Source organism: Motacilla alba, chromosome 5, assembly GCF_015832195.1.
Source record: "Motacilla alba alba isolate MOTALB_02 chromosome 5, Motacilla_alba_V1.0_pri, whole genome shotgun sequence".
Classification (NCBI taxonomy): domain Eukaryota; kingdom Metazoa; phylum Chordata; class Aves; order Passeriformes; family Motacillidae; genus Motacilla; species Motacilla alba.
Window position 1 is genome coordinate 3527383 of NC_052020.1, and position 22171 is coordinate 3549553.

The 22171-nt window shown below is 36.2% G+C and overlaps 1 protein-coding gene across 3 annotated transcripts in view; it reads right to left on the reverse strand.

Moving 5' to 3' along the window:
* Positions 1 to 14730: 14730 nt before the first annotated feature.
* The window catches only part of KIF18A (kinesin family member 18A), a 31255-nt gene continuing 23814 nt past the window's right edge, over positions 14731 to 22171 (reverse strand). For all 3 annotated transcript variants that reach the window (XM_038139666.1, XM_038139665.1, XM_038139667.1), the window contains exons 14-17: positions 20892 to 21366; positions 20262 to 20366; positions 17554 to 17663; positions 14731 to 15335 (exon numbers count right to left, since the gene is read on the reverse strand). In XM_038139666.1, coding sequence (XP_037995594.1) covers positions 15187 to 15335; positions 17554 to 17663; positions 20262 to 20366; positions 20892 to 21366 — 839 coding nt within the window. In that variant the 3' untranslated portion in view covers positions 14731 to 15186. The remainder of the gene's footprint in view (positions 15336 to 17553; positions 17664 to 20261; positions 20367 to 20891; positions 21367 to 22171) is intronic.

The following is a 22171-nucleotide window of genomic DNA, read 5'->3' on the forward strand; positions in this document are numbered from 1 at the left end:
AATGCTTTGTGTTAGTTCTTTGTTTTACCACACAGGCTTCTTCCAAATTGTGTGTTCAAAATAATCCTGTGATAGTCTGGCAGCCTTTTTTTAATCTCTTGCTTCATTACCTTGTAGACATAATTGAATCAAGTAATGACAAATTTACTTTTATCACCTATAAATTTTAGAAGCAAAGCGTCATTGTTCCAAGTCTACTCTTAAAGTCATATCTAAACACTTCCAGAAATGCCTAGCCATGGATAGCCACCAATTTATTGAGCACATTAAAGAATACAAATTAATTCTCCCTTTGTTAACTTTTACTTCCAATTTAATTACGTTTTAAAAATTAATTTACTCGGTGATATATTTTGATGCTTATTAGTTAATGAGTAAGACACTTTACATAAGTCAAGTAAAGGCCATCTAAAGATATTTTCTGGGTAACTGAGGTGGTCTAATGTGCAAAAAAACCCCACTAAAACACTTTTAGAAAATAACAATGATGATGCTGAGAGCAAAAAGACTAACTGTGCATGAATCTGTAGGGGCAATGTCTTACATGATCTAATTCTCTTCCTAAAAGTGAACAAAGTCCAAAATGCACATTCCTTTTTCTGCTCCAGGTTCCCCTTAGGAGCTGAAAGAGTTGAGCTTTTTTTGGGCTAATCTTTTTATAAGATAATTTAGTAACACTTAAATAAATTTTAAGCCCCCAAAGAGAAAATTAAATTAGGACACTTGAACTCTCAATTTTACTCTTTCAGTCCTGGATTCAGATGCATTATACAGCTATTATTCTTATTGAGTGTAAAATTTAAAGGAAAAGATATTTTGTCTTCAAGAAAAAAACCTGGAATCATTGAGAAATAAATATTGCAGCAAAACCCTTGGTTTCAAATTTGTCCTTTCCTTCCCTCCTTATTTTTTTGACATTTTTATTACTGAAAATTGGCAGGTGCAAACACCATTCTTCACCTGCCTTAATGCCTGCCTTATAGATGGAAAAATCAACTTGTTCTGCCACAACGCAGCATCTTCCTCCTTCTGACAGCTGACAGTGCCCACAAACACACAGTGTCCACAATTTGCCCAGTAAATTGAGATTCCTTAAATTCTCAAGTCAGTTTTGAGCACCTAATTGGCTAAATTGCCTAATGCAATAGTTCAAGAAATTAACCTAAATTTTTATATGAATGGCTGGTTTGACATCTTATAGAATTGCCAGATGATTCTGTGTTTTGTGGTGTTTTTGTGGTGGTGTTTTGTTCTGTTTTTTTTTTTTTTTTTCCCCCTTATTTGTTTATTTCCTTTGTTTGGCTGTTTTTTTTTTTTTTTTTTTTTTTTTTTTTTTTTTTTTTTTTGTTTTTTTTTTTTTTTTTGGTTGATTGTCAGTTACTGTGTTGTCTTTACCTATCCATAGCCCAGAATGTCCCCATATGGGCCAGTTATTGCAGTATTTAATCACCTGACTTTCCACTGGTAAACATGCTTTCTTAACAGCTCTCCACATGCTGATCACATAGATTAATACCACCCACCAGTTCCCACTAATTTTAATGTTTTCTGCCTCTCTTCACTCTTTAAATGTACACATTTAAAGGAGATGCTGAATAAAGTCATGTTCCATCCACTTTTAGATTTCTATCAGCCCCTTCTGATTGCATCTTCTGTTAGAGCAGCTGGACTGGAACCAGCACAGCTGTTAACTGGAGTTTCTGCTTAAATGTTCACAGCTCTGAATAGTTTGAACAATTCTGAGTGGTTTATTTATTTTTACTCCATGGAACTAAGAAGTTTGGTGTTCCCCAGTCTGTAAATCCCCAGATTATCTGACATGATGGGATTCTCAGGTTCATGGCAGCAATTATAATGCACTTCCCAAGCTGTTTCTAGAAATCCTCATTCCTTGCAGTCTCTGTGTGCTGTGCAAAGCTCTCTGGCAGGTGCCTGAAATACAAGGTGTGAGCTTCAGAAGGTGTAGGGCTGCTTTTAAATCATATGAGCAGGATTCTCTCAGTGGATGATGAAACAAATACATTTCATTTACTTGAACACATATTAACAGCACTAGCTACATTTTGTACTAAGAGAATGTTTAACTGTCCAATCAAAATCACATTTTTGAGGGTGCAGTATGAATGTATCTGAGTGTCCTGCAGTACAGATGCCTTTCTCCACAGCCTCAACATTGCTTTCTGTGCTGCTCCTGGCGCAGAGTGCCTCAAGTGGGCAGCACTTAGAGAAGGGAAGAACACTTCCCAAAAAAAGAGTTATATTGATACCCCTCTCATGCAGTATATAATCCTGTGTGTTATTGACTTACCATAACCCAAAGCCTACAATGAATACAGAATTATTAATTTCCTTATGGGATTTTGTATGGTGATTTCACTACAGCATCTGAATTCTTTGAAAACATTAATGAACAGATCCTCTCAACATCCTTTTGAAGTTAGAGGATATTTTTATCACTATTTTACACAAGGGGAATGGAATATTTAAGATAAAAGCCAAAATATTCAGGGTGTCAGCTAATTTTGTTTGCCAGTTTTGGAAGTCTGAGGTTCTGAGTTTTCCAAGAGCTAAGGATTTTTTAAAGGCTTTTTATATGCTCAGAGGAAAGAGCCTGATTCTACCAGTTGCTACTGGGAACATAAAATGTGCCACGTGTTCAACAGTATTTGATACCAAGCTTCAGCTGTCTCAAAAGCAGAGGAGCTTGGCAACATTTTCTATGAATGGTGAGCCCATTTCATGAAAGGATCCATCACTCTGGCCAAAAACCAAAACAGCATTCTTTCCCTTCCTTTGAGTATTTCACAAGATTTCTTCCTTCTTAAGCAAGAAATGAGATTTTGGATAGTGCTCTGTCCTCTTCACTGAATGCTCCAGATAATGACCAAAGGAATTCCACCAAAAGGGCTAAATATTGAAGAAAAAAAAATCAGTATCATCTGTTTAAATTGGAGACTGGGTAAGTCCTGGAGTGACATTATCCCCATTCCTCTGTGTGGCTCAGAAATAAGTTTTTCTCCCTTAATATTGGTTCTGAGAGAAAAGAGGGGGAAGAAGAGTTGGTTTTCAGAAAAAAAACTGCACTCTGTCATTGCTACACACTCCTACTGCAAAACAACATTGTCCACAACACAAACAACAAACCAGAACTCTCCTTTATTTTAGTTAGTTTTAACTAACTAAAGCAGATAAGTTCCCTAAACTTGAGTTTTGATTCCTTTTCTTTAAACCTATTTAAACCTGCTCTAAACTAAAACACCCCAAAACCCACCAAAATCTCACACCAGCAACCCACCAAGCCAGGCCTAAGCCACATTTCCAGCACCAAAGAAACTAATAACAAACTGAGTAAAACAAGCTACAGCTCCCAAAAAAAAACCTTTCTGTGTTTGTAATCTCTTTGAGAGCAACAAGAAGTTTCACTTTTTAATATTGTTATTTTTTTTGTGCTAGTGAATGCTTTGCCTGTTAAATAAACAGTTTGTTCCATTTTTCTCCAAAAATTATTTTTTTTTCTGAACCAGCTAAGGGAAGAGCCACTCCATTTTGCTTTCTAAAAGAAACCCCTTCAAAAGTTTTTCTCCCAAAATTACCCTAAACCAGAACAAATATAATTTTTGGCACCCAATATGTAGCTCGAGAAAGCAGAAAAACCTGTACTGATTGCTTTTTAGTTTTGTTTACTCTATAAAGAGTAAAGAGATAAAGTATAGATACTATATAGATAAAGCAGTCAGGAACCATTTTACTTAAATTCGTAATGTCTCAAACTGTCTCTTCATGTGTTTCTAGTCCCCCAGATTTTTTTAAGTTTTGATACCTTTCAAGTCACTAAAATTATTTTCTTATCCAAAAATAACTCCAATATTATTCCTAACATGTAGTTTTTACAGTAGAAGAGCACAGATTAAAATAGCCATTGCACTCAGCTCAGTGATAATAATTTATAGAGTTTATGAAAGTACTAGTCTGTTCAAGATAAAGTCATGGTTTCTTCATCCTACACTGCAACCCAATTCCAACAACATGTTTTAAGATGCTGTATTAATAATTGCACCCAGTTTGTTAAAAGAAAAGCAAAAAATGAAGCTTTTCAGCCTTTGCTTTCCTTATCCTTTAAATCTATGACATCACTTTTTAAAAAGGGTCAGTTTCCCCTAAATGTTAAAGACACCACTTTCCTAGTATTTAATCTAGTAAGCTTCCTCTATACAGCCTACAACCTCTCTAAAATAAAAGCTAAAATATCCAGAACTAATAAAACTGCTAACCCAAAGGTAAACCCAAGAGTAAAAAATCCCCAAAGCATAAAAATATATAAGCCAAACCCTAAAAAAAATTTCTAACCTAAAACTTTCCACAGAAGCAACTTGAAAACCCAACTAAAGTAGAGAAATACCTAAAAAAAAGGTACCATAACAACTCTAAAGAGAAAAAAAATCATTACAATAAACTAAGCCCTAATCTATACTTATCACACACACCTAAATACTGTAAAGCAACAGATAAAAGCAAAAAGTCAAAACAATAAATCAGCAGCTCCCCCAATCACTCAAGCTAGAATTAACAGCCCAGCTACTCAAGTTAAAACTAAACCAAACAATAATCCTAAACCTGTAGCTAAACCAAACAATAAACCTAAACAACTGGCAGCCACTGGAAAAAAAATAAAAAATGCACAAAAAACCAACTGGCCAGTGACCAACAATAACAACCCGGGACAAAGACCCTCCAAACCAAGCACTAGCACCAAAGTTAAAACAACTAACACAAAATCAAGAACCACTATTGAAGTCCTATTCCCTAAAAAACCTTGGTAGCCTAAAAAGAAATTACACTCAAAGACCTAATAAATCTACAGTTAGTTAGTTAATCCCTCTTTAAAACTACAGTTTTAAATAGCACTAAAGCAAAACATTGAAAATCCCTATCACATAATCCAATTATCAACCTAAGAATAATAAGGCGGGCTAACTCTCACAATCTCTGGGCATGGGTCCTAAGAAGTGCAACACAAAAAATACCTATATACAAACTATCTCTATATATAACAAACTCAATAAAAAACCATAAACCAAAAAAATGCAACGCTTAAAAAAATGGCAGAAGCAGAAATTGTCTTCTCAAATAACTTGAACACTATAAATCCAGACTTAGTACCATGTACATCCGGAATACAATCAAAACTCATACAACTTAGACCACAAAAATACACTTATACTTTAACAGTAACCAAAAAACCACAAAGAAACCATACTTAATATAACAAAAAAGCTCCAGATATATACAAATACTGTACATAACCCAACACACACAAAAATCACAACTATAAAAGCATGTATGAAAAAATTAAAAATAAAATAAAAAAATCACAAAAAACTCAATGAAAAAATTAAAAAATACCTTCTCCAAATCTCAGCAGTACCAATCAAAAGTTCTAATACCAAACATAAATGTCCCCCAAACAGGGAGAGAAGGTCCCCCCACTACGTGATGGGAAAAAAAATCCATAAAGAAATAAAATTTTAAAAATCCACTGCTACTCTAACACAAGTGCTTAAATTATAAAACAAGACTCAAAGAAAAAGTTCCACCAAAAAAAAAAAAAAGCCAATCCCCTTAAAAAAACCTCTAAACATATACCCAAAGAAAAAAGAATAACCAAGCTTAGAGTAAGTAAAAGCTAGAAAAAACTGTTTTTTAAATTGTATAAATTCATTAACCTAGCACATCAAAACCACAAAAGTACAAAACCTTAATCAACACTAGTACACAATACCCATTAATCCCCCCAAAACATATAAAGACAACATCTCTATTACTAGCATAACAAAGATCACAAAGTTTTATTTCAGAAAAATCTAAAGTAAATCTAACTCAAAGGAAGTAAAAAAGCCACTCTATTGTAACTAGCCCAAAACCCCCATCCATTTTAAGCATAGACTTCCTCCAAAATTAGTTTTTCAAAAACCCAAAGAAACTCAGGTAAACATTTAAAATAACAACAGTGAAAGCAAAAAGCATTAAACAATTAAACACCTGACTGTAACTATCAAAAAACCAATCTACAATAAAACTTCTTATAAAAACTCTCAACAAATACCAATTACCACCTCAACAACACACCACCAGCAACACCAAACAACCCAAAATAGTGTAATTCCAATCCAAAAAATACACCATAAACTAAACCACCAAAAAATAATCCACAAAACTCACTCACCCTTCAACAAGCCCCTTTAGCCTATACACAAATCTAAAGCAAATAAAAATTAACTATAAACTATCATACCTTAAATAACTCCACCATTAAACACTGCTGTAACAAACTTATTAAAACTCCAACACAAACTACAATCCAAACCAACAAAATAACATGCCACTCTTAACATTACCAATACATTTTTCTCCTTTCCTCTAACAACAAAACACAAACCTGTTTACTTTCACATAACAAACATACAATACACCTAAAACCAACTACTCCAAAAATAAAAACACAACCCCAACCATCTACCATAAACTCATCCAAACTACACTAAAAGAGTAAAGCTCCAAACCATCTACAATATATTAATCACATCATTGAGTAAAAAAACACAGCAACAAAACTGTTTTAAAAAAATCATCCAAATTCTCCTAAAACCAATTTCACCATCTGAAAAATTAAAAAGCCTACTAAAAAAATCCAGTTCCTAAAAATAAAATAACAAAATAAACAGCATCAAATTGCCACCAATGTCATCAACAAAATCACAATATCTCCACCAACCAACAAAAAAACCCCACAAACTTTCCCAAGCACTATAAGCTTTTAAAAAAGGCACATTCCTAAATACAACCGAATTATAAACCCTCTTTACCTAATCACCCACAAAAAGATCACTTTCCAATAACAACCTAAACAACAATAAACCTTGACCCCAGTTAAGCAAAAAATTGCTCATACAATAGCCCTTAACAGAGTCCAAGCAAAGCCAAACATAAAAAATGCACTCTACAACCAAGAACATTATCTGTCTGTGGGGTCTCGTGCCCCGGATTGGGGTGACCCCAAAAGATGGAAAAGTCTCTGCTCCAACCCGTGCCTTCAAAGAAAGACTCAGTAGTCTTCTGTTGTCTGTTCTCAAGGTAGTTTATTGTTGGTTATCTAAAAGATTCTCCTCCTGAACTGCTGTGGCCCATTCAGCAGGTCAGACAAAGGCACACTGCCCTCCCAGGGGCTGGTGCCATCTTTTATATCATATATTACGTACTACATGTTTATACCTTTTCCCCAATGCCTACTATCTATATTGAATAGTGACTTTCTACTCTAAACCAATCTGTGAGTGCCAACATCACCAAAGACATGGAGGCTAGGAAGGAGAAAGAAAGAGGACAGGGCACACCCAAGTCCCTCCATCTTAGACCTCCTGACCCCCATGTACAAAACTTGGACCCCTGCGTACAAGGCTTAAAACCCCCCTGTACAGCACTAAAAAATCCTTCCTTTCACTTTGTGACTACTTCTACTACAATACCTAAACTTGTGTGTGTGGCTTGTAATTCTTCATACAGAGTTGGTAATTTGCTCCACGGGCTAAGATCAAAACCCCACGTGTGTCTTTGGCTGCATGCCAGGGTCTCAGAGCCCCCTGCCAGCGGCTCTGGCCATCCAGGGCACCCAGAGGGATGTCCTGGGTTCCCACATCTGTCCTAAAACCTTTACCAGAAAGTACCTAATAAAACTCAAGGCCAACCACAAAGATTTTAAAGACAACAACTACTAAAGACAACAACTACTAAAGACAACAACAGTCAAAAAAAAAAAAAAAGCTTATAAAAAATCCAAATTACCTCAGAAGTAATCAACACTAAACCACAACTCCTCCTGGCACCCCAACTACCAATGCCAAAGTAAATATTCAAAGCAAAATTTCCCCCATCCACCATACCACGAACTCCACATAAAGCAGATTACCCTCATCACACCACACACCCATATTAAAACACTAAATTACCCTTAGATTTTGAAACAATTACAAATTAACATAAAAGTAAAAAATTTAGTCTCACTAACAAAAAAATGCACTATATAACCAGCAACCAACAAAAAAACCATGTTACACTCTTGCACTAATAGTTCCCCATCCCATCGTGAAAATCAACCAAAAAAATCCCCAACCATATAAAACCCCACACAACAAATCACAAAACTGCTGGGAAAAGTAAATCAAACCAACTTACTAAACTCAAAGCTATTCAACGGGCCCAAAACATTACTAAAAAAAACCCCCCAAAATTCTACCTCTAGACTAATTTGTAAATAATAACCAATATTCTATAAAACTAGTTAAAAAAAAAACCTAAGTACCAGTGTAAAAAAACCCACAATTTAAGCTACTAATAAGTAAAAAAATCACTACCAAAGTAAAAAAAACTTGCTATAAAATTCCATTGTATAAATAGCCATATTCTCAAAAATACAGCTAATAAAAAACACCAGAACAACAAACAAGTAAATCAAGCTACAAAAACGAAAGTATCAAAACCAAATTTAAATTACCAACACAAAAGTGATTCCTGACTAAACTCAGAGTGCCTCCAGTCATCAAAATAAAAATACCACCTGTAAGTAAACAAAAAGCCAATGAGTAAACCTAACCATAAACAGTATTTCTCAAGTTGTCCATAACTGTAAAACATACACTACCATCAAACAAACCAAACCCCTTATAACATAATGAGCAATAATCCAAATACAAATATAAAAATACTTAGAAAATTAATTACATTACACTACCCCAAACACACCAAAACAAACACTATGTGCTCACAATAGTAAAAACCACCACAAAGTAACTAAAAACCTACCCTATAACACCTCACACTACAGCCTATAACACCATTCTAAACCTTAAAAAATACATCCTTTAAAAGCATAGAACCCTAAAAAAATTAAACAACAGAACTCATTTCAAAACCAACCTTATCAACACCTAAACTAAAAAGCCTAACATGCAATAAATATATAAATAAGTATATACCATATCCCCTACCACACACCAGCTACAAAGTAAAAAAGTACAATAGACTGTTAAAAACCTCCTTAAAACATGGGGTGGGAGATCTTTCAAAAATTAAGAACATCATCTAACAAAAGCCACCTAATTAATTAAGACCCAAAGTTCCACTAACCAAACAAACCCTACCCAACCTAAACCCCTACACAAAATAAACAAAAGCAAAGTCCTAATAATACATGTCAAAAGTTTACTTAAAAAGAGCATTTAAATTAATTCTACCTCAAATACAAATAAACTTACTCATAAAGTTGTTTTTACTCAAAGACCAAGTGACACACAGTAGATAATACCAAAAAACCAAAGCAACACAATGTATACCTCAAAAAAATCTAATTATCAAGTAAGAAAAATGGGTAAATATCACTGCTTGTTAAATGTTACTGCCATTGTCTATATATAACTGTATACTATATACACCAATGTATAATATGTGTTTATAAAGTTGAAATATATATTAGTTTTAGCCATAAACCAACAATATAAAAATAAAAAGTAAAATATCCTAAAGTAACTCTATAATACTCATATCCCCATTCATCTGTGTAACTCAAAAATAAGTTTTACACCTTTAAGATTAGTTCTAAAAACAAAAAACCCAAAATCCCAGAGTTTGTTTTCAAGAAAACTGCACTCTCACTCCTACACCTTCCTACTGCAAAACAATGCTGTCTATAACAACACAACACAGACAAATCAGAGCTCTCCTTTATTTTAGTTAGTTATAGCTAACTGAAGCAGATAGGTTCCCTAATCTGTAGGGGTTTTTGTTCCTTTTCTTTAAGCATACTTAAATCTACTCTAAACTAAAACACCCAAAAAAGCACCAAAATATCCCACCTGTAACCCACCAAACCAAACCACAACACTTTCAATGCCAGAAAAATAACAAACTGAGCAAACTAAGCTACAGCCCACAAAAAAACCATGAGTTTATCGTATTTTTTAAAGCAATAAGAAGCTTTAATTTTCAATATTGCTCATTATATGGGCTAGTAAATGCTTTACCTATTAAATAAACAATTTTTTTCCGCTTTTCTAAAAAAAAAAAAAAATTTCCCAAACCAATTACAAAAAAGCCACTTAAATTTGCTTTCTAAAGAAAATCCCTTTAAAAGTATTTCTCCCAAAATTACCTGAAACCAAAATATACATCTGTGTGCAAAGGGGAAGACTTGGAGAGACACAAATTATCATGTGCAAGCATTTTGATCATCTCTGGAAAGTCTTACACCAGGGTCTGAGGAATAGGAATTGATTCAGTAGGAAAATATTCTATAATTCAAATATATTTTATCATATTCAATACATATTTCTGTGAGCTTCCATAACACCTTTAAATTCTGGATGCATGAATTGGGTGAAGGCAATCCAGATTCCAGAGCTTCCCAGTGCTTTAAAACATTTCCAGTGCTTAAAAATGTCTTTATCTTCTAACACGTCCATAAGCCTGAAATGAAATATCCTGAAGCAATCATAAAATGTATCAACGTCCGACATTTATTTTCTCTTCCAGGTGAACGAGAACAGAAAAGTGTCACAGAATTGGAAGGCTGGGAAATGCATAAATTAAAGGTCAGCTGGAGGGAAGAGAAACTGAGAACCAGACAAAAAATCAAAGTCAGACTATGCAATAAGATTATGATGCAAGATGTAAAGATGAAAAACTATTTCCAAGTTTTATAGCTAACTGGAATATATGTGGATTCTGGAGTTTTGTTTTTGTTTGTTTGTGGTTTGTTTTAGGTTGTTGCAGCTTTTTTCTGTCACTCGCTGTGGTAGTTTTACATGGGAGGCATCTACAGATGTCATACAAAAGCTTCTACATAACTAACAGTCTGTCAATCTCAAAATTAAAAAATTCTCAAATTAACAAACCAAAACCACTACACTCTCCAAAATAGGAATTCCTAATTCACCCAAAGCCATTACCCTACTGAGATCAGAAACAGCACTTGGCGCCCATTATGGTTCCTGGACCTCTTCATCTCCTCGAGGGTGGACTCTCACCTATAACTCCCAGTCTCAGAAAGATGCCCCAAACCAGGCCAAAAAGTCAGAAACTTTCACCTATTCCTCATCAGGGTGCATTATTATAAATCCACACATATAAATATGGAGAGTAAACATAAAACTCATTTGGGAGAAGACATCCAGAACACCAAGCTTTAAGGTCCTCTAGAAACGAGACTTACGCGCTCGGCGAGTGCGTTGCCAAAAGAACCCAAGCCAACTTCCCATTCTGAGCTGCCTTCTGGAAAAGTCTCTTCCACCCTTTTGTTCTCTGTTGACTACAAAGGCTGTCAGGAGGACTACCCTCTTGTGTCACAGCACATGTCCCAGTTGAGACAGCCACAATAGCCAGTGTCACCACACAATTTCAGAAAGCTCCAGCCCAGAGTAACACCACTACTCTTCAGGAGGCTGCAAGTGTCTGCTTTTTTGTTCTTCAGCCCAACCTTTCATGGCCTCCTGTTGATGCCCTGCACCTGTGTGCCCTCTATTCCCTGTGTGATTGCTCAGCACCCCTGGGCACTCCATGGCTCCTTACCTTCAGCAGCATTCACCTGTCCTGCACAGCTTACCCATTAGGGATCAGCCACAGACTCTGTGCCCACAAATGATATTATACAAATACAACCCCCAACCTTCCCCCTGCAAGGAAGTCCTTCCATTACTGTTGTCAGGTGAAGGTACCACCAGGCAGAAAATAATCATTCTCTCCCTTCCCCTTCTTTCAGGCTTCCATTAGCAGCTGCTGTTGGGCACTGCTGATGCCTTGTGAAGGCTGGCCTGGAACAGAGGCTAGACAGAGTAAAGAATAAAGTATTCCACAGATCTGAGTAATCAGTTTTGAACTCAACTCTTTTGACATCCATCACACTTTAAACTCCAGACTTCATCATCACATATGCTATTCAGAGAAGAAATGTCATGTGTTTTGAACTTGCCCTTTAGGTCTCATACAGTAAGAAGCAGCGAATAATTGTTGCCTAGTCCCTTTTTCCATGACTTGTTATTTCATACACTTTGAGCAGAACTCCTCACTTCCAGAGTGAAGTGCTCCTAAACTACATTATTTGTACTCAGGCTGTTCACTGCTTTAATTGCTCCTCTCATCCATTTTTATACCCTTTGTAATTCAACCACATTTATTTGAAATGTATAGAACAGCACCAGGATTCAGGAAAGGAATTTGCACAAGGGTTTGTTCCCCATGAGTTTTTGTGGTATTTTGACCACAGAGAGGATGTTTCCATGGCATTTTTACAATACCTCCAAGGTCTCTTTCCTGACTAATATCTATTTGAGAACCCATTGCCACATGTGTACAGTTTGGGCTGTTTTCCTGGCGTTTGTTATTTTATTGCCCAGTCCTTCAGCAACTAACACACTTCTCCACCTCTTCATAGTTAGCTTTTGTTTCAGCTAACTGAATAATCTAATTTCAATAATTTTTGTCAGCTTACCCTGAAACCCCTTTTTGAAATAATTTGTGGCTATATTAAAGCATCTGAACTGCCCCTGGAGCCCCTGTCCCAGCCTGGCAGGGGTGTCAAGCACAAGCACAATGCTCCACTCTGCCCTAAGCCAGCTCCTGAGTGGCCAAAGGACCGCAAGCCCCACCTGGGGGAAAGGCACAGGGCTATCAAAGGCCAAACATGAGGTGAAGCTTTCATCTTGACTCTACCTACATCTTGGAGTTTCCATCTGAACACTACTGGAACCCAGAAGGGGGTAGTGCTCTTTTCTATCTTTCTTTTAATTCCCCCTTCTTGGAATTTCTTGAGTAACTAAAAATCAAATGGGCTTAAAGTCTGCTAAGTTGAATGGGCCAAGATAATAGTCTGAGAAGGACTTTTTGTTGATGCAATGTTGTTATAATAAGCAAGTAAATGAATAATAGTACAAACCATACCCTGCAGCCTTTGAATGTTCTTGTAAGAATTTCCCAGTGGGATGAGATCTTTAACATCCTTTTCACACTTGCAACAATGACACAACTTAACCCTGTGTGGCACAACAGTGAAATCAGAAAAATATATACTTCAGATAAATGCTATTCCTTAATTAGTTTGTAAAGACAAGCCAGCAGGTAGCAAAGTAGATTGGCAAGGAAATGAAATCAGCTATATCACACCTCCACTGCTTCCCAAATACACATTGCCTTCTACCTAACTGGCAATCTGACAGAAAAACTTCTTAGGCAATGAAAAGTTATGAGAAGTTTTGTGCCAGTAATGTGTGTGGAATGTGCTGGGAAGAACTTTCAGCCTATGAAGTCTAGATATGTTCACAGCACGTAAGAAAACAAATGCACATACAATTAATAGTGCAGAACATTACTCAATAGCAATATGAAATACAAAAACCTCCCTTCAATCTGCTGTATCTTTGGAAACACATTATGCTAGTTATAAATGGTAAATGCGTACCTAGCTAACAAATCTATGATCAACTTCTGATTCAATCACTTCTCATGTCAGGTTTTAATTTTCTCAATAATTTTTTTTCTCCCTGCAAGTGTTGCAATTGAACCAAGTGATTCCACTCAAGTGCATGCCAAAGACATTAAGAAAACATGGGATTCATCAGTTTTATGTTTTGACATATCAAAATGGTGCATGCACAAGCTTGTCTAAAAACTTTTCAAGATTGCTATGGACATCTGTGGCTAAGTCTTACATGTCACAAGAGCAGTGAAAGTAACAAGTATATTTAGCAAAACCCAACATGCCTTTTGTACACATGATATCAACAAAAGCAGCTCCCTGTGTACATTTTACATTAAACGCTGAGAATCTGAAAAACACCCGTAAGTCAAAAACAGTCTCTACAACTTTAAGCTTACACTTAAGCTACAACTTAAGTATCAAAATCATAAATTAAAATTAATTCCAAAATCTTGCTGTTCATCATGAGAGGGAAATACTGAAATGACCCTCCCTCTTCATTCTACCGAAATTACATCACCTTGCTATGTGGACATGTCCCAAATCCTAGTTTTCAGGCTTCACACAAGCCTTTTCCCAGTTCTCATTACACTACAAGATCCCAGGCTCACCACAACTGTATCACCTACAATCATTTTAGAAAGCAACTAGGAGGATTCAATTTCTCTCTCCTAGTATTTTTAACTAGCAATGCCTCTTTCTTTAGAAATGATTTCTTCCTCCTTGAACTTCCCCAAGGAAGACTGCTTCTGCACCACGGTCTGCACCTCCCAACAAGTGGTCCTGAAAGTTTCTGCAGGCAGCTCCCAATTCCTTCTTCAGAGGCTTGTGAAAAATGCTCCTCCAATGTGTCAAGCATGAATTCTGCAGCATATTAGTGAACTGATCAGGTGGGAAGCTCCTTGCTTCAAACAGTTCTGACACCACAAACTACTTACAGGACTTCTTCCTCTGGCTCTCACCAGATTGGAGAAATTCACTTCATTTACACAGGCCAAACACAGCAGAATGACATTCTGAAGGCTGGGCAGGCTGTCAAGGCTACAATACAGCCATACATTGCTCTCTCTCTGAACATGAAAAATTTGCTAGAAGTCATTATAAACAGCATGTACTTATAACAATATTTGTCCAAATCGATTTAGACATTTTTCACAAGAGAAGAAAGGAACATTTTTTGCTAGAAATACATTTCACATTATATTGCTCTTAATAATATGAAAATTTATTTGAAATAATTAATAAAAGACATATTTACAGATGAATTAAATGGAATAAACAGAACAGGAACATTTACAACCAAGTAACAGACTAAAAACCAGAAAGACAAAAAAAAAAAAGGAAAAAATGCCACTTTTGGAAATATTTTTCTGTCTCTTGGAACTCCGTATGTCATCCACAGATGCTAACAATCTAAGAACATCTAAGGCATTGTAATGCTAAGCATGAACATGTTCTAATATGAGCATCTGCCTAACTTGCTTCTGAATGAAAATCTCCTTTAACACAGGGAAGCTACTCCAATGAAAATAATTTAGGGCGTCAAAATAACTTTTGTAAGACTTCCATCTTGAAACTCTCAAAACTATTTACAGGAGGAGATCACAATTCACCCTATTCACATTTGCTATCCATCAATCCTGCTTGAAATAGGGATGAACTCAGAACTAAATCCTATTTTTTTTCTTGGAAACACGAAGTAAAAGATTTTTTGATGTCCTTGATTTAACATCCAGTGGGACATTTCCTTGAGAAAGGCTTCTAATGAAGTTCCTTGGCATATTCTGTTCTTGCTTCCTGCTCTTCATTTTAACTCCTAGCAAAGAAAGAAATGCTATGAGAAACAGAGAGAAACTCCTTCAATAAACATAAGCAGACTGTAGCTGACATGGACCTCCTTTTCAGAATAGGTCTAAGAATTTTTACACATTTCTTTCCTTTACTGAAAGCCTCATTTAAATATGCAAACATGTAATCACTCTTAGCTCAGTAATCCAGTGCTTTAATTGTCTAGAAAGTCCCATGATTAGACCCTCAACTGACAGGAGATGCTATTAAAAAAGCACAATGGTCTATAAAAAGATGTAGAAACATGAAAAACGTTATAAATCCTTCTTATTATAGAACAGCATTGAAAAATGAACACTACTTCAAAATTTTGTCTTTTTAATCTGAAAATAACTCTTCCTCTTAGGTATTTGGTTAAGGTTTATTCTGCTCTTGTAATGCAGGCTCTCTAAAATCAAGTCTATTTCATATACAGTTCAACACTGAATAATCAAAGTTTTATTCTCATTTCAAAACATGCTTCTGCATTACATAGTTCCTTAATCCCAGAGTTAGGATTGAAGAGTGGTACCATCCTAACCTGGTCAGTTGGAGCAGACATTGACCCTGATATAACCCAGTATGAAATCTGCCTAATAGGTAACTTGGTTAGACAGAGCTTAGACCCAGGTATATTCAGTTTCCAGAAAGCTTCTTGTAACACAACCTCAACATTTCCAATGGAGACCTTTTCCCTCACATTCCCTCACAGCAATTTTTACTTAAAGATATGTATGTGCTATAAAACCAGTATATTGATCATAGCACTGGAAAAATCTACACAATGGAAATGTTTTCTCACATTGCTTTTCTATTTCATAAGAAAAGCAGACTAAAATTTAAAAACTAATATTAGATCTCCTCTAGATAGCCCAAGAAGATCGTTAAGCGTATCTTTGAAGACAGAGAGGAAAAGGAGGCAGACATGAAGGAAAATTGTACAGATTTAACATATTAAAATCTGCTTCAGAGGTCAAGCAACTTAGTGCCATGCACTAGGAGAGGCAGAGGTTTTTATAAAATTGTGAAGACATTTGTGAACATTGGCTGAAAAAATTATTTGTAACTGATTTTATCACAGAAAAGATTTATGCACCTCAGAGAGAAGCCATATAATTGAGGCAAACTTGCACACAACAGAACTTGCTAATACTATTATCAGCAGTATGCTAAAAACAAAATAATTTTGCCTCAGTTATTGTTTTTGCCCAAAAAGCCCCAAATTTTAAGACCAATAAATCTCTGAAAATACATTTTATCTGTTAAAACAAATTGGTTTTGTGTTGTAAAATAAAGCAAAGAATTAAAAACTGGTATGGAAATTAGAGAATTTCATTTCTTGATAAACCACACTTAGGCAAAGACAAAATAGGTAATAAAGCTCATCAAATTTCTCAACAAGTTAATAAACTATTTTAGGTGGAATACCTTGGCTCTTGGGAAAAAGGGTTTCCCAACAACCTTGTAATAATATTGAATTGAATTTTGATTAGATACTATCTATATAACTGACATTCTGGGTCTTTGTTTTAAAAAAAAAAGGATATACTTCAAACCAATGGCTTAGTACACTGTCATAGCAATACGTGCTATTAAAGCGAAAAAATGAATTGAGAGGTAATCTTAATTTTGCACTTGTGCAAAATTAATTAACTTGTGCAACCACTGTTACCAAGGTGATGCCTTCTGTCCCTTTGTGATCACCAGAAACTGACACCTTGTGCAGGCTGCCCCAGAGCAGAGGCTGGACAGAGCTAAAGAATAAAGCAGGGATTTCTTCAAAGGATCTCCTCCATGGACCCACCTTGGGCAGCACAAGAGCCCAGCCAGGGCTGCACCCAGGATGAACCAAAATGGTCCCAAAATGCACGAGCGCTCCCAGGGTCTCTCCCTTGGATCAGTTCTGCTCCATTTGCACCTTGCAGTTCATTGTCCCATTCCAGCTTTAGCCCAGGCACTCCCATCCTGCTTGTTTTTCTCTCTCCAGCCCACGCTGTTTGTGCTCTTGGGCTGAGATTTGGATCATTTGTCCTCGGTGCCCAGCTGGAGAAGGAATTGTTTTGTCTCCCTGCTCTGTGCAGAGAGCTCACCATGCCCTCATAGGAAGCTCAGACCCACACACTAGAGCAGCACAGAATGTGAAAAATAGAAAAGCTAAAGCCTGAGGCAGCAAAGGCAGTGTCACCCACCCAAGCCCCGACACTCACCAGCCACCTGGGGTACTCTCAAGGCTGCATGGCTCAACAGGATGTCCTGCCGAGAGCGCTTTGCAGCAGCCGGGGCCTGCAGGCTGCCCAGCACGGTGTTCGAGGTGGAGCTGCAAAAGTTCCAGAAAAGAGTTTGCCTTTAGTACAGTCACTACTAACAGTGGTTCTGGCCTTGCAATGTAGCAATATTTTAAATATTATCCAGTGTTCATAGAATTGTAACAGAATGCAAGGAATAAACTAATTTATTATGTATATCTATGGATACTATTCCCCTTTCTCCTTTTTAAAAATTTGCAAGAATGCTTCAGCTGTGAAAATAAGAACTAATGTTGGCACTTGTATTCAAAGGCAGGACAATATATCACAGTTTTGTTTGGAACCACAGAAGCCAGTTTGATGGCCATCACATACAAATTATACTAAGAAATAATCTTAAGGCATGTTACAAAATCCTTGAAATGACCAGGCTGTGTTTATTGAACAAATCACATTTTTTTATTGCTACAATAACTTTTCTACAGCCTCCAACACAGTTGGAGGGGGTGGCTTCATAGCGGACAATACTTTTTAACTAAGCTGCAAGAAAACTGTTACAGCTTCAAATTCATTAAAACAAAACCTTTATATTTTATCCCCAGCACTTTATGTGATGGACTTAAGGTCTACAGTGAAAATTATGAACCTATCTGATCTCACCCTTCTGCAATTGCCTCACAAACTTCCTCGGTTCCACTCTGCCAGACAGCTTCGTAAACAAGCTAATCATATTTATGTCCCAAGATACTAGCCTTTTCCTATTCCTGTAATAAATATTGTATTATTTCCACTTTAGAGTCCCCTAACTCACACTTTCTTAATAATAATTTTCTGCCTAAATGAAAATCTATAACAAGCAGCAAAGACTAAGACTTTCCTTGTGCCAGTCCTAAAAATCTACTCATGAATGCCTCTTGCAAGAGCACTTATGCTAATAAGAATATACCATTATTTGGTAAAATAGTCTCTTATGACTGACTTGCCTCTAATCCCTTATCCTGAAAATACAACTGTTTCAAATTATACTTTTAATGTGGACCATATGACTGAAATTTATATTTTTATTCTAGCATTAATAGGAGAAGAATGACCAGAGTGAGCCACTTCAATCAGAGAAAGCATAGGGAGAAAAGATGAAAAGTAAAGAAGACAATGGAATGAAGGACTCTGAAAAGTAGGAGCATATTCCTTTCCTCCTTCAGAAATGTGTTTTCATTCCTTCTCTTCATCACCAACTGCTAGGCAAAACCATAAAGAATTTCAGTCTACAGGCAAGTTACTGAGGCCCAACGATCTCTATAAAAGGAACAGAAGTTGTGGGATTTTTCTGAAGTGTACTGGGAAATAAGTTTGAGACACAAAAGAAACAAGGTGAACAGAAACAGCTAGTCTTTTGGGAAGAAATAAGCATACATATACATATATATATGTGTATGTTTTAAAATTATTGCACAGTTATGACAAAAAAGTACTTCAAAAGCCTGTCTGAGAACTTTTACCTTAAGACTAGATAAATCAGGCTTCAAAAGGCCTTAGAGAGAATGTAGAAAAACTATCTTGGTTTCAGAGAACAGCTGATTTATTTTGCTAAATTCATAATCAGCTATTTGAAAATGTGAGCAGTGCCCTTTTTCTCATCCTAGAGCAAAAGAGTTTTTATTCCTCCTCCTAGCAAGACAGTTTAGAACAGTAATCGATAACAATCAGAACCGTTACTTGAAACTAGACCAGATGACTCTGATCTTCAAGGATAATTCTCTATTTTAAAGATGCTAATAAACAAAAAGGCACTTAAATTTCTTCAGTGTCCTGTGATGTGTCTATAGCCTTGTCCCAACAGTCTTGAGATATTCTTTATAAGACCTGTGCAGTGATAGCTCCACTCATGTCTAGAAACAGGTCATTTGTAACATGATTTTAAAAATGGTGTTGTATCAATTTCTGCCTTTGGAAATAGGAAACAAAAAAAAAGAAAGACCAGCTGTTTCACAGCTAATCAGGTTTAAATACAGTAAAAAAACCCCCAAACCAACCAACCAAAGAAATACATACACAAAAAAAATTACAATTCAACTTAATGTCTATTCAGTTTCAGCTTTTCTGGTGCTCCTGCTAATAAACCTCTTTTAGGGTCATAAACCAGAAGTGATGATGCAAAAGTTTTTCCTAAAGCAGACTGCAAAAATTAAGTCATAATATATGAAACTGAAAATGAATTATCAGAAAATCAAAGTTGATCACCTAAATGTTGTCATGTATATTTTTTTCCTTACTTTCCATTTTGGTAGTTTCTAATGCACTCCAGCAAAGGCAGACCATTCCCAAAAAATTTAAATTTTTAACTGATGACAAAATTTCTCTTTTCAGAATTATGTGCCATCTTTCTATTTTGAGTAGACAGCAGCTACACAAGACATGATCTTAGTTTGTAATTATTAAAACAGAAGTTCTTAAACAAAGACTAAGATAAAAAAAAACCTACTGAAGTTACCCAGAAAAGCAAAAAAAAAGTTCAATTGAATTCAAGCATATTTGAATCAGAACATGTCATATGCAGGTCCAAATGACTTCTATAAGAGGTTTTCAGATTTGAAATATTAGAATGAAACTGAAGTAAGAACATAAGAAATGAAAATTCATTTTGTATAGAAGGATTAGTTTAATCTTACCTTAATATCTTTCTTTTTCTTTGAGCAGCTGAAGTCATTGCCATATATGAGGGCTTCTCAAACACTGGAGCAGAATTTTTGCTTCTTAAGGAAGAAAGATCAAGTCTGAAATGAAAGAATTATATTTTTGTAAAACATATTCTTGGTAAAAGTCAAGTAAATTTGTTCTGAACTGTAAACAAATATATGGCAAGCTGAAAACCGGAACTGGAAATTAATTTCATTAATGTTATTTGAGGAAGCTTTGAAGACTTCTGACATGCACAGAAGCTTTAAGCATGGCACTTCACCATGTGGACAGGTTAAGTATCCATGTTACAAACAGAAAACATAAGGCTTAGAGAAAGTAACTCGCCTGAGGCATCACAATCAATTTAGAGAATGCTGTATTTTCTTTTTGGTACATATCTTCTAAAAGAGGATAAGCTTTCAACTTCATTTGTTGTCACTAACATGCTACTGTTTTCAAATAATGGCAGAATTTAATTTGATGTTGATCAAAATTGAGGATTTGATTTTCAAAATGTTGGGGTTATTTATAAAATGGATAGAAATGGAAAAACCCAGCTGTAAAGACAGGCAGAATTAACTGACTTGGTAATGTTTCTCACCCATATAAAAGGAAAATACCTTTGCACAATGCTATTGCTGCATGGCTGTGACTCCTTCACAGATGAGTAAGCAGACATTTCAGCTGTTTCATCTGTACCTTCATAGAGAATGATAGTAGAGTTCATGACAGCTTCGTGGCTCTCTGGGATCACGTCACATGTGGTGTCCATGATGCTGCCCTTCCTCGCTGGCACATCTGCACTGACTGCCCCCAGGCCTGCCAGGTGCAAAGCCTCCTTCACCACAGCCTGAGCACAGAAGCTCTGCACTGGCTTTCTGCAGGAGTCCGGAGTGTCGACTAGAGGGTACACCTCCTTGGCCAGAGAATCCTCCAGGTGCTGCAAGCTGCAGTGGCTGGAGGCAGGTGGACTTGGAGCTACCACTGGAGAGTCCATCAGCTTCCTCCTCGTTCTCTTCTGTGGTGGTTCTGTGTATTCTAACACCTGTTGGGTATTGTTATTCGTTTCTTGTGATGGTGTACCAAAAGAGGTGCCTGTCAAACATGAGTGATGATGGTTAGCATATCTAACCGCACATACTACTCACATCTGGCTTTTCCCCTCCTCTTCCCTAGTGAGACATTAGCAGAAATTATTACAAATACTATTTATTTCATATACATATCAACTTGATCATGTAAGTGAAATTATTTCTACTGCAGCATTGTCCAAGATAGCGTTTGCTGTGACACTCAAAGTATTATAAACGTGCATAGGTTGGCATAGTTAACCCTAGAAGTTATAGAAATAATCACAACTAAGATCTGACACACGACAAGACGAAATGGAAGAGTAAGAGTATTGAAAATTATTGCACCACCATGACAAAACTCATACTTTAAGGTGGTACAATCACAGTAACCTGGAGCTGACTCCTGACCACAGCAGTTTTTTCCCCAGCAAGTACCATGCAGAATAATGAGAGACTGTTGAAATCAAGGAATGAAACAGAACCATCTAGAAGGACAAAATTTCCTGACACTGCAAATGAGAAAGCAGTGTTTTGCAAAGGGGCAAACAAAGAAGTTAAAGTTCCTAGGATTCTGTCACCCTACTATATCAACTGTGGGGAGCAAAGCTCTTGACTAACAACTTCTCCCACCCTCAAAAATAAAGCAAGTAATACAGGTAATACAGTGCAATTGGCCAGTCTCATTCATCCTCATTTAAACTATTTTTCTTGAAAGTGTCATAGTGGTTTTATTTTCAAGCAAGTGGTAATAAAGGCAATGTCCAAAGTAAGACAGAAAAGGCCTTTCTCTTACACTCAAGCTTATAGTGAAGGAGGGACATTTTAAG